The sequence below is a fragment of the Procambarus clarkii genome, chromosome 44 (genome assembly GCF_040958095.1).
Source record: "Procambarus clarkii isolate CNS0578487 chromosome 44, FALCON_Pclarkii_2.0, whole genome shotgun sequence".
Lineage (NCBI taxonomy): Eukaryota > Metazoa > Arthropoda > Malacostraca > Decapoda > Cambaridae > Procambarus > Procambarus clarkii.
In genome coordinates, this window is record NC_091193.1 from 27508902 (window position 1) to 27522312 (window position 13411).

General features: G+C 51.1%; 1 protein-coding gene across 5 annotated transcripts in view; it reads left to right on the forward strand.

Annotated features, from left to right (window-relative positions):
* Positions 1 to 13411, forward strand: part of LOC123745429 (UPF0235 protein C15orf40 homolog) — a 37330-nt gene that overhangs the window by 22335 nt on the left and 1584 nt on the right. For all 5 annotated transcript variants that reach the window (XM_045725984.2, XM_045725987.2, XM_045725983.2 and 2 more), the window contains 2 exons: positions 5590 to 5707; positions 12894 to 13021. In XM_045725984.2, the coding sequence (XP_045581940.1) occupies positions 5590 to 5707; positions 12894 to 13021 (246 nt within the window). The remainder of the gene's footprint in view (positions 1 to 5589; positions 5708 to 12893; positions 13022 to 13411) is intronic.

Sequence of the window (13411 nt, forward strand, 5' to 3'; positions counted from 1 at the left end):
TGTTAGAGCTGGGTTCTTGGATGATGTGTTCAAGTGACTTACGTGGGTCGTCATGGCCTGTCTGCGTCTGTTAGGTGTCCGGGTGTTGGCCTACCTCGATGACTGGCTGATTTGGGTGCCCAGCCGGTCCAGTTGTCTGCTAGCCAGGGATTTGGTGCTTTCCCATCTCGTCGGGTTCGAGTTCTTAGTGAACTGGAGGAAGTCCCATCTGGTTCCCTCCCAGGTTTGGTCATGGCTGGGTCTTGTGTGGGACTCTTGGACCGCTTCCTTGTCTCTTCCTCCGGAGTCTCTCCTCCGGCTGCGGTCCCACCTGAGCTTGTTTCTGGGGGGCTCCCGGGTCACTCAGCGGTTGCTCGAGGGTTTGTGCAGGAGCCTGAACTTCACGATGATGGTCTACCCGCCGGGTCGGGTTTGGCTTCGTCAGCTGTTCTGGTTCCTTCAGGGACGTCGCTTCCGCCTTTCTCGCGATCGCCGGGTTCGACCCCCAGGGGTCTTGCATTGGCTTCTGGGTCCCGGGCTTCCTCTTCAGGTTTTTTGGGGTTCAGTGCCTTGGCGCCTACCCGAGCCCATGCTTGATGTGTTCACGGACACTTCGTCTTTCGGCTGGGACTTTGTGACCAGTGCTCACCAGGCCAGCCAGGGGCGGTGTGGGCCGTCCTTCCTTTCGAGCCCACAGCACGATGTGGGAGTTCGCGGCGGTGTGGTTTGCACTTCGGAGGGTTCGGGTCGCCTGCGGATCGACGATCCGGCTCCATTCGGACTGCTCCCCGGTGGTTCATTGCCTGAACCAAGGGGGGGTTCGATGCGGTCCTTGGCTCTTTGACGCCGGTCGCTTCGAACTCAGCAGAACTCGTCTGCTGCATTATTTGGGTTTGGCTCTCCTGGCTGTTCATGTGCGGGGAGTGTCCAATGTTTTGGCCAACGGCCTGTCGCGTTTCGTTCCCCCTATCCACGGAATGGACAGTCAATGCCGACTCCTTCCGTTGGCTCTGCCAGACGTTCGGGCGCCTCGAGGTGGACCTCTTCGCATTGGCGTGGTCGCGACACTTCCCCCAGTATATTGTGCCCTTCCCTGATTGCAAGGTCGTCGGGGTCGTTGCCTTTCGGCAGGACTGGTCGAGGTGGGGGTTCCTGTTCCTCTTTCCCCCCGGTTCAGCTGTTGCTCCAGGTCCTGAATCACTTGGAGATCTACCAGGAGAGAGTAGTCCTCTTGGCCCCATGGTGGCCTGCCGGCCCAGCTGAGGTTTCAGGCACTGCTTGCCCGGTGTCCGAACCCGGAGGTTTTCCCGCGGCTCCGCCTCTTCCAACAGATCGGCCCAGTGCATCACATGGCTGGTTCGATCTTCTCCTCAAGTCTTCGCGTATGGTCTTTTTGACATGGGTTTATCATCATCTCTATGGTGATCAGGTAGGTTCTTTGTTGGTGTCCCACCTGAGGGCTTCGTCTCGGCAGCAATATGAGGTCTCCTGGTGGTTCTTCCGGTTCTTTTTACGTCTTTGTCGTTGTGCTTCGCTTTCTGTTCGGGTGTTGTTTTCCTTTCTCTCTTGGTTGTTCCAGGACCGTCACCTTATGACTAACACTGTTGCCTCGTATCGTGCGGCGCTGGCGGAGGCGTTTCAGCTTGCTTTCGGTATTGATGTTACTTCTGCACAGTTTCGCAAGCTGTCTCGTATGTTGTTTCACCTCCGGCCTGCTCATGCGCCACCTGAGCCGTCCTGGTCTTTGGACAGAGTGCTCTCTTTTCTTTCTTCTCCTCGGTTTGTTGTGGTCCCTTCCATTCAGGATAGTTTCTCCAAGGCTCTTTTTCTATTGGCATTGGCCTATGGGGATTGGATTGGGGAGCTTCATGCTCTTCTCCGGCACGAGGGTTTCTGCTCCTTTGGTCTTCGTGATGATTTTGTTCGTTTGCAGCCGTCTCCTTCTTTTCTGGAAAAGAATAAGACTGCTGCTTTCCAGAGGGGTCCCTGGGTTGTTGATGCTTGGTTGGTCAGGCCGGGGGTGCATCGTCTTTTGTGTCCAGTTGCGGTTCTTCGCCGTTATTTGCGCGCCACGGCTTCTGTGTTTTCGGATGCGTTTTGGGTTGATCCGGTTTCCCTTCTTCCCTGTTCACGGGTGTGTGGGTCTCCCAGGTCGTCTGCAGAGTAGTTAAGGCTAGCCAGCCTGCAGTCTATCCCCGTGCCCATGACGTTCGTAAGTTCGCTGCTTTTGCTGCCGTCTTTGGCAACATGTCCTGGGCTGACATTCCGGCATGGGGATTTTGGCAGTCGAACAGAGTCCTGTTTGACCCAGGCTTTTGGGAGCAATTTTTACCAGAATAGGGGTTTGTTTTGGGATACCTTTCTGGGTGCCTGACCCGGTCGACGGCAGACATAGAATGCTTCCAACCACACGGGGGTTTCTATAGGCCATTACTCCCCATGCCTCTCTGAGGGGGCCAGGTTCTGGCTCATGGTCCCCAGTAGGCCCACAGAACTCTATACACATGACTGATGCCAAAGTCTGACATTAGCATATCAGCCTGGATAAGCTCCGGGGAGCCTCCGGGTCTCACCTAGAATATGGTGTTTCATTACAGTCAATGCTGGTTTTATTTTTCACGTTCCATTCAAAACTGGTGTGTGGGGATGCGGTTACGAAATGGATGCCGTGGGGCCCCCAGTGATCATCCGCCATCTTGAAAAAAATCCCAACATTTCCCGCGGCCGTGGGGAGCCTCTGTTTCAAAGCAGCAACCATGTCTGATGCATCATTTACGAGCTCCCACTCCATGGTCACCTGCGGTCATGGGGAAAATGACTCTCTGAGTAGGAGATACGCGACATTTTGTATGATGACGGTGCTATGGATGATGACTTCGACTATGATCCAGAGAATTACCTTACACAGGACTGATGCGAGTGAGGGAGAGACTGAGGTGGATGATGTCGTTAGCGTGTACGGTACACGTGTCTCGCCGCCTTGGGTCAACTCCGTTATCATCACCACCACCATGTATGTCCCCAGATGCAAGTTTACTCAGTGATAGTACATGCAATGAACCTTTCTTGGACTTCAGTGACATAGGCTCCAATACAAGTAGTGTGGACGACCCGAGTACGAACAGCGAGGGTGTTACCAGGCGGGATTTTGCTGCCTCAGCAACACGTTGCGGCAGGCGGCAGCGTGTCTTTCAGCAACAGGACAATGACGACAGTGGCCCCTTTACATCAGGTGTTCGTGGTAGGCCTACGATACATAGATCAGCCATATCTCCTACCATATCCTCTCGCAGCTCCAGCACCAGATGGATGTAGATGATGCAGATGTAGTCATGTTTTTGGTGCTCGTGGTGGTGGTGGCCGTGGTGTTTGCACCAAAACCAAACCCCCGGGTGAACTTGTGTGGGAGGATTGTGTCACATTTGTGCCACAAATACCAACGTTTAATGCTACTGATGTTGGTGTTACACCATTATTCCTGTATACAGGTGATGATATGGCAGAAATAGACTATTTCCTGGTGTATTTCGACAACGAATTCATGACCCATCTTGTGACTGAGACAAACCGATACGCTCACAACCTCATAGACGCCGGCATTTTACCTGCCTCACGCCTCACACGATGGAAGGATACCACAATTGAAGAAATGTACCGGTTTCTTGCATTCAGCATGATGATGAAGCACCCCGAGAAAACCGTTGTCCAGGATCAGGATTATTGGAGCAAAGACAGCCTTGTTCCATCGCCTGGGTTCAACCGATATATGTCACGTGATAGGTTCCTGTTGATTCTCAGGTGCCTGCATTTCGAGAATAATGCAAATGAGGACAGACACGACAGGCTGTGGAAGGTACGGAAGGTGTTCAGTGACATAAGAGGCAAGTTCTGTGATTATTTTGTACCTGGACAGAATGTGGTAATCGACGAATCGCTAGTACTGTTCAAGGGGCGACTGGCATTCAAGCAGTACATCCCATCAAAGCGCCACCGTTTTGGACTCAAGTTTTTCGTGCTGTGCGACTGTGAGACTGGTATCGTCATGGACATGATTCTGTATTCTGGTACAGACGTCGACATACCAGCTCAAGATCCACACGGGTTCTCCGGCAGTGTCATAAAAACCCTGATAGAACCTTTGCTGAACTAGGGGCATATACTGTTTACCAACAACTATTACACCAGCCTCTTGTTGACCAGGTACATCCTTGTCCACAATACTGGCATATGTGGCACTGTGAAGGCCCACAGGAAGGAAATGCCAGTGTTTGTCATAGATATAGCAGTGGGTGACTGTCAGCTGCACAAGTGTGACAATATGCTGTCAGTGCGGTGGAGGGACAGATGCGAGGTGAATATGCTGACTATGATTCACACCGGTCCCATGTTGGACAGTGGCAAAGTCCACTTTAAAATGCGCTTCCCCATTTATATACCAGACTGTGTCATAGACTACAACGTGAACATGCGTCTCGTCGATAAATGTGACATGATGCTCGGTGCCGTGGAGTGCGTGCGCAAGACTGTGAAGTGGACGAAAAAGTTCTTTCACCTAATAGATATTGCAGTGCTCAACTGCTTCAATATGTACCTGGTAAAATTAGGCAGGAGACCGCCAATACGGACATTCAGTGTTGGTGTTGGGTCACAAATCCTAGTAAAGTATGGGAGAGAGGGCTCTGTTGCACCACGCGGGGTGCAAGCAACAATGCCACACGCAGCTCCAGACAGACTGAGGTGTAATGAGAATTTTGGTGTCCACATGCTCGAGTATATACCAGGCACAGCATCATGGGAAGAAGGGTAAACGTGCCTGTATAGTATGCAGGAACACTACCCGAAGAGAAAAAAAGCGAAGATGCATCAGCACCTGGTGCATAGAGTGCAAGGTTCCACTATGCCGTGTTGGCTGTTTTGCAGTATATCATACACTCGCGGAGTTCTGAGTGTGTTTATGGTGTGTATAGTGTGTGATACTGTATAGTGTGTAAATAGATTCTAAATATAAATAAATTAGCATGATACATTGGAAATATGTGCAGGATATGTGTACGCATGTGTCATGCACGTAACACGGTGTCTTCGAACATTACGGATGTTCTACTGCCATAATATAGTGTACGTGTTCATAATACATAGGACTGGCACGAAAAAACAAATACAGTAAAATGTATTTGGAACTATGCGCAAAAAATGAACAAAAATATATTCGTGGCAACTCGCGCATCTTGGGCCGGGCGCCCTACTGGACCCGGAAGCGTATACCATGGGCAACTAGGGAATGATGACGTCACACGCAAACTTACAGACCCCATACCAGCCAAAGTAAGTACAATTTTGACTTTTTGTTTACATATCCCTACACAGGGAAGGGTTTTTGACACTTTAAAAAACAAAATAATTTTTTCCAGAGAATATATTTCCTGCCCACTGGGGGGTTGCCATATTTTGAAGCCGAGCAGCCCAGTGGTTAAATAATAATCATACTATTGTTTGCACTGTATTGAGGTATCGGTAGCTGGGCACAAGGGGTGCCTCCCACTGTCACTCACAATTGAGACTTGTTACGTATTTGTTATCATTCTACATAACCTCATTATATAATTTCAGGCAGTGTCTGGATGTAGCGAAGCTGTGAAACATGATGGTCCAATCTCCAGTGACAAATCTGGCAATGTGGTTATTAAGATCTTAGCTAAACCAGGAGCGAAGGAAAATGGATTTACTGGTAAGAAAATAGTAATCTCAAGGATTATAAGAAGCTGTTTTCCTTTTATTCTCTCTCAGTACAGATAAATGGTAATGAAATTTAAATACACACAGGATTACTGAGAATGAAAAAGAAATGTGTGCAAATGCTAAATGAACAGTTCCAAAGTGTGTTTGTAAAAAAACAGCGTTGAATGTAATGAAACGCCATTTTCTGGGTGAGCCCCGGAGGCTCCCTGGAGCTTATCAGGCTAATGTATGTTATATTAGACCGGGACATTAGCTAAGGAGTTCAGACCTACCAGAGACCTGTGCCAGAACCCGGTCCCTTCAGAGAGGTTTCAGGGAGCAATGGCCCTGGAAAACCCCCTTGTGGCTGGGGTTTTCCTTATCTGCCATCGACCGGGGTTAGGCACCCAGAAAGGTAGGCATAACAAAACAAACCCCACATGGTAAGAAACTAAAACAAAAAACCGAACAGAGAGGTAGAAACTCCCTACAATCCCAAGGAATCAAGCAAACAAGCAAACATCACACTTTACTGCCGCGCCGATCGTCTGCGCAGCCCTTCCCGCCCCGAGAGGGGGAAGGGGGGAGCCCCAGACCTACCGTGCCGGCTGCCTAGCTTCAGTTCGTAAGCTAATGTCAACCGGGATAGACGCTTCTCTGGCCTCAGTTTCCTAGGCGGTGTTGGCCTTGTGTGGCGTTCGTTGCTGTGTGTTGTGTTGTGCAGTGGCCAAGAGTACCTCATCAGTGCCGGGGCTGCATGCGCTTAGTGGCTTATTTCCCTAAGCGCCCTGTGAGTACTGCCCCTGCGTAACAGGGTTATCTTCCCTGGGGCATTCGGGAACCATTCCCGTAGAGGTTCTTGCTGCTCGGCATTTGCCTCGCCCTTGGGGCCAGCTGGGGCTTTGGGCCCTTGTTTAGCCCAGGGTAGGGACTGGTAATGTGCGGGTTAGGGCGTCAAGGTGTTGCGCAACCTGCCACCTAAGCAGCGACCAGTTCCTGTTGCCTCTGGAGACGGTGTACTTTTGCGGGGTTTTTCTTTTGTTTTTATTTTCATGCCTGGTGTGGCCATAGTTCCACTGGTAGTGTTTGGTGGCCCTCTGCTAGACCCCCGTGATTGTACACGTCGCAGGAGTTTTCAATGCTATCCTCTACCCTCTTGTTATTTTTGGGTTTCTTAACCGGTTAGCAACACCTTGCCCGGGCTTCCCGTAACAGTCAGCCTACGGACCCTAGAAACCCCTGTCTGGGCTCCGTGGACCATTGAATGTGTCTTTCGGGTTCCAACCCGTCTTGTACGAGATTGTTGGTTGCTGTGCCCTTGTCTCCGGGTGACAGTTGCCACTTTTATCTCCGTCATGTTGCCTGTTGGGTCACTGACACCTTGACCCGGAGTCTTGCAAGAGAGATTCTCTGCTTGTTCTCTATTACTCTCCTGATGTTATTACTGTTCAGAGTACAGGCGGCGTCCGTGTTGCAAGCTAGGTTAGGTTGCTGCAGCACGCTAGGTTGGTTTCTCACTCGGATGCCCCGAGGCCACCCCGTTTTGGTTAGGTGCTGTTCGCCCCTTTCCCTCCCTGTTCCCAGCTCCGAACTGTCTGCGGGTTTCGGGGTCGGGGCGGTGTTTAGTTGGGGCTTAGACTCGGGCGGTTTTCGGGGGCTGCCCCGTTCAGGTTGGGGACAGAGGTTTTCGAGCCTGTTCCTCCTTCCAAGGCCTCTGGGTCTTACCAGCGACCCTTTCTTGCTGCCTTTCCCATGGACTCTTCCTTTCCTTTAAGGGCGGAGGGCTTGGAGGACGGCTCTGCCCCGGGGCTAATGTTGCTGGTTCCCGGGGCTGTGGGGGATGCCTGCTAGCAGTTCAGGGGCGGTTAGCCCCTGCCTGGGTTTTCTGCTTTTCGGCGGAGTTTTTCCCCATTCCAGTCTGCTTGCTTCCCACTTTTGTTGGCATGTTTTCGTATCTTTTGCGTCAGTCACAGCCCTCTGTTCTGGTGGCCATTTTCTTCTGACGGTTTCCCGGTGTGGCCACCAGGGCGGCGTTGCGTTTTGTTTACATGGGCCTGGGTGTGCGAGCGAGCATCTGGGGTGAGTTTTCACCCTTTTTCAGGGATTTTATTCTCTTGTTGTCGTCTCTTTGCTTTTCTGGGGTTTTCTGCCCGTTTCCTGTTCCTCTGGAGCGTTTGAGTGTTGATTTTACACTGGGTTTTCCATTTTGTCTGTTTTGGGTCTGGGCCCTTGGGTTTGGGCTGTGTCCCTGACTGTTATGCTCGCTCCCACACCTTGTCCCTCGGTTTTCGGTCTGTTTTGACCATTTCCCTGAGGGTTTCTGTCTGGGGGCTGTGCCCTGCCTTCTGTGGTGCATCTCCGCCAGCAAATGTAGTGGTTTGGGCTTCCCCTGGTTCGATTCCAGGTTCCTTTGGGTTCTTTGGTTTCATTCCGGAGGTTTCTTCCTCTTGGGCCCCCCTTTGTGGGTTCAGGGGGCTTTGTTTCCTCGTGTGTGACCCGGTTCTGCCTTCTGGAGTTCTGGGGTCTTCCTGGCTTGCAGACTGATCTTTTTGGGTCTTGGCACGTGTTGTGGTCGTGCTGGGACTTTGAGGTTTTGTTGTCGAGGTGGGCCTTTTGATGCAGTTTTGTGCCTTCTTCGCCTGGCCGGCATGGTGCTCTCTGCCCACTGGTCGGCGGCTTGTAATTTTCTCTTCACGTGTATGTGTGTGTGTACATGTGTATGTGCATACGCACGTGTGTATAACATGTGTGTATGTGTATATGTATATATATGTGTATGTGCATGATGTGTATATATGTGTATGTATAGTCTCCGTGGACTATAGTCTCGATGTGAGACTATATAATGATGTGTATAGTCTCCGTGGTGTAGTGGTAAGACACTCGCCTGGCGTTCCGCGAGCGCTATGTCATGGGTTCGTATCCTGGCCGGGGAGGATTTACTGGGCCTCTGTAGCCTCTGTTTAACGCAACAGTAAAGTGTGTACTTGGATGAAAAAACGATTCTTCGCGGCAGGGGATCGTATTCCAGGGACCTGCCCGAAACGCTACGCGTACTAGTGGCTGTACAAGAATGTAACAACTCTTGTATATATACTTTTTCTTTCAGAAGGGGCTCTGTTCCCTTCTCTGTTGATGGGACGCATGGTCCCGCAGTTAGTGGGCGCTTTTGGTTGTCTTCCGGCCTATGGTGGCGTGGGTGGATGACTTCTTCCATTTTGGGGGGTTTGGGGCTAGCGGGGTGGGCTTCTTCCCCTGCGCTTCGTCATGTCATCTTAGTGGGTGCATTGGACGTAGTCGTTCCGCCCCATTCTTCTGGGGTTCCCGTCTGCTCTTTGCAGACATGGGCCTGTCGAATCTGCGGTTCTTCTGGACTTCTTCAGTCTGCGCCCTGGATTCTATGCCCTCATCGGAGGACTGTTGTCTCCTGTCCGGCTTCTGTTGGGGCCGGGTGCCTGGATGGTGGCCCTGGACCTCCAGGTTAATTCTTGGCACGTTCCTCTCCAGTTTTCCGGGACTAGCACAGTTGGTGGTGGGACTTCAGGCTTGCCGCTTTTGTTGCCTTGCCTATTTTGTAATTGGCACTTAGTGTATTTTTGCGTCTTTACCAGATCTTGATGCCCTGTCTGAGTCTGCTTGGGATTCGGTGTCCGACCTATCTCGAAGACTGGCTGGTGTGGGCTCCCAGACGGTCCACTTGTCTGCTCGCCAGGGGTGTGGTTCTTTCCAGATCGCCGGGTTTGGTTTCCTGGTGATCTGGAGGCCATTCCATCTGTTACCGTCCCGGGTTCGGACCTGGCTGGGCCTTGTTTAGGACTCTTGGGCCGCTCCTTGTCTTTCCTTCCAGAAGTGTTGCTGCGGCTGTGGTCCCGCCTTCAGCTGTTCATGAGGTGGTCCCGGGTTGCTCAGCAGTTGCTTGAGCAGTTGTGCGGGAGTCTGAACTTCGACGTGCTGGTCTGCCCGCGGGGTCTGGTTTGGCTTCGGCATCTGTTTGGTTCCTTCGGAGACTCCCCTTCCGCCTCTCTTGCAATCGTTGGGTTCGTTACTCCGGGGATCTTGTGTTGGTGCTGTGTCACCAGCTTCCTCTTTGGGGTTTTTGGGGTTCCGTGCCTTGGCACCTCCCCGAGCTTTCACTCGATGTGTTCACGGACGGGTCATCTCTCGGCTGGGGCTTTGTGACCAGTGCTCACTAGGTCGGCCGGGGATGGTGGGGGTCTGTCCGTCCGTCAGGTTCACAGCACGGTTCGGGAGTTCGTGGCTGTCTGGTTTGTGCTTCGGAGGGTTTGGGTCACTTGGTGCTCTACCATTCAGCTCCGTTTGGACTGTTCTCTGGCGGTTCTTGCCGGAACCACAGGGTTTCTCTTAGGTGTTGACCTTTTGGATTGGTTCCTTAGAGTGGCTCGTTTGTTGGATTCTCGGGATTTGGCTAACCGTGAGGTTCATGTCCGGGGTGTGTCCTGCGTCCTGGCGGACAGCTGTCTCGGTTCATTCCTCTGTTCGCGGATTGTCCAGTCGTCGCCGACTCGTTTTGTTGGCTCTGCCGGACATATGGACTCCTGGCCATGGAAGTCTTCGAGTCGGCGTGGTCTAGGCGTCGCCCATTTTATGTGGCGCCCTTACCCACCTGCGAGGCGTTCGAGGCGTTCACGGTGGATGCTTTTCGGCAGGACTGGTCGAGGTGGGGGTACCTGTTCCTCTTCTCTGGGTCCAGCTATTGCTTCAGGTTCTGGCTCAGTTGGAGCCCATTCCCACGAGAGCAGTCCTTATGGTTCCTTGGTGGCCGGCCCAGCTTTATTTTCAGACGCTGCTTGATAGGTGTCCGAACCTGGGGTGTTTTCCCGCGGCTCCGCCTCTTTCGGCAGGTCGGATCGGTCCTGTACGTGACTGGTTCGGTCTTCTCCTTGGCTCTTCGCATCTGGTATTTTGACGCGGGTATCACCAATTCTGTGGTGTTCAGGTGGCTTTGTTGAAGGTGTCCCACCTGCGAGCTTCATCTTGGGACAGTATGACGTTCCTGGTGTTATTATGCACTTTTTCTAGCTCTTTGTAGGTTGTTGTCTCTTTTGCATTGGGTTGTCTTGTCCTTTCTTGGGTTTTCAGGACTACAGTTATTTGATGTTTTTTACTGTCGCCTTGTTTTGTGCGGCGCTGGCGGAGCCGCTCTGGCTTGCATTCCGGGTGGGCGTTTCATCTGCCCCGTTTCGTACGCTTTCTCATGTTTTGTTTCACCTCCGGCCTGCTCATGCGTCGCCTGAGCCGTCCTGGTCCTTGATCAGGGTGCCTTCTTATCTTCTCCTCAGTTTGTGGTAGCCCCTTCAGTTCAGGTTTCTGCTCTTTGGTACTGGTGGTAGGTTTGTACATGTGCAGCCTGAGCCGTCCTGGCGACGGTCGAGACGGCTGCTTTCCGGAGGGGTTCTTGGGTTATTGATGCTTGATTGGTTTGGCCGGGGGTGCGTCCTGTGTTGTCCGGTTGCTCTTTTTGCCGTTACCTGCGTACTGTGTCTGGGGATGCACTTTGGTTTAATCCGGTTCCCCTCGTTCCCTGTTTTCAGGACTCGAGTCTCTCAGGTCGTCCGCAGAGTTTTTCAGTCTTCCAGAATGTAGTCTGTCTTTGTGCCCGTGCTGTTCAGACATTTGCAGCTTTTGCTGCTGTATTGATGACGTCTAGGGCTTATTTCGGGCACAGGGATTTGAGGGTCGCATAGGTTCTTGGCCGCCCATCCTTATGTGCATCTGCTCCTGTGCGTTCTTGTTGCCTTGAGTCGCAGGTTGCAACCTGTTGTCTCAGCTTCGCGTTGAAAAGTTTGTGGCAGCTGCCTCCCGGGTTAGCCCTTTCTTTTCCTTCTCTTTGAGTATGAAGCTCCATGGAGCTGTAGGGGCTCCCCACAGAAAACCAGCGTTGAATGTAATGAAGCGCCATTTTCTGGGTGAGCCCCAGAGGCTTCCTGGCAACCCTCCCTCCCACCGGTTGGCGTTTTTTTTGCGTTTGTTGAAGCTTAGCTTCTGAACTGAAGCTTGGCAGCCGGTGCGGTAGGTCCGGGGCTCCCCCCTCTCCCTCTTGGGGCGGGGAGGGCTGCGCGGACGATCGGGGCAGCAGTAAAGTGTGATGTTTGCTTGTTTGCTTGTTTCCATGGGATTGTAGGGAGTTTCTACCTCTCTGTTCGTTTTTTTTAGTTTTTTACCATGTGGGGTTTGTTTTGTTATGCCTACCTTTCTGGGTGCCTAACCCCGGTCGATGGCAGATAAGGAAAACCCCAACCACAAGGGGATTTTCCAGGGCCATTGCTCCCTGAAACCTCTCTAAAGGGGCCAAGTTCTGGCGCTGGTCCCTGGTAGATCTGAACTCCTTAGCTAATGTCCCGGTCTAGTATAACATACGTTAGCCTGATAAGCTCCAGGGAGCCTCCGGGGCTCACCCAGAAAATGGCGTTTCATTACATTCAACTAGCAATGAAATGCAATGAAATGCCAGTTTCTGGGTGAACCTCGGAGAATCTCTGACACCCGCCCTCGCCCAGGCCGTTGGCGGATTTTATCATTATTGCACTAGCCTCTGTGTGGCCTAGCTGACTCAAGCCGGCTCCCTCCTTCCCCAGGCAAGGGAGGAGGTGGGAGCAAACTAGCAGGGATCTGGTTTCACAAAATTTTGTTTTCTTCGTGGGGAAGTTCTATTGGTAATTTTGAAGCTGAGGTTTTGTTTTAACCATGCAGTAGTCTGTTTTGATTTGCCTATCTTTCTGGGTGCCTTCCCTTGGTGGCAAAGATGATAAACTTTAAGTATAAAGTGTTCATTGGTCAACGCTCCCTGCGCCTCTCTGTAGGGGCCAGGTTCTGGCTTGTGGTCACCGGTAGGCCAATAGAACTCCGCGACTGGTGACGCCTAGTAATATGGAACTTAATCACTGTGATACCTTCAGGAAGCCTCCGGGCCTCACCCAGAATATGGCATTTCTTTACATTCAATGCTTTTTTTATATAATTTAATAATCTTGATATGTTACTTCAGTCTCATGTTACTGTATGTTATGTTATGAGGCTAACTTGTGTTACTATGTTACTGATATATATTTGTTTGGGGTGGAGTGTATGCAAGTCTGCTGAAAATAAAGGACAAAGTATACGGTAAAGATGTTTCATTATTAATTTATCGTTTTAATAAGAATATTTCCTTTTTAAAGCAGGTTGTTTTCTTGCAGACATTAGCACTGAGGGTGTTGGTGTTCAGATTGCTGCACCACCCACAGAAGGGGAAGCCAATACAGAGCTGGTCAAGTTTCTGGCTTCTGCACTAGGAGTTCGGAAGAGTGATGTAAGCTTAGACAGGGTGAGTTATAAATAAAATAAAATAAAAGATGAAGGAAAAGCATTGTAGAGAGAGGTGAAGGTAGGAGATGGGGAAATTAGAGAGCAAGAGAGAGAGAGAGAGGGAGACAGAGGGAGAGGGAAGAGAGAAGGAGATGAAGGGAGGAGAAGGAGAAATAAGAGGGAAGTAGTGTGGGAAGAGAAAAAAGAAAACCTATAGGTTTTTTATGTTACAGTATACACACTTTAGCATACTGTATTTTATATTTATCATATAATTACAGTTTGTATTTTTAAAAGTACTTACAGTGGTACCTCGGAATGCGATTGTCCCTGTATGCGAGGTTTTCGGAAGGCGAGGAGTATTTACTCCAAAAATTTGTCTCAGAAGGCGAGGGTTACTTCGGGACGC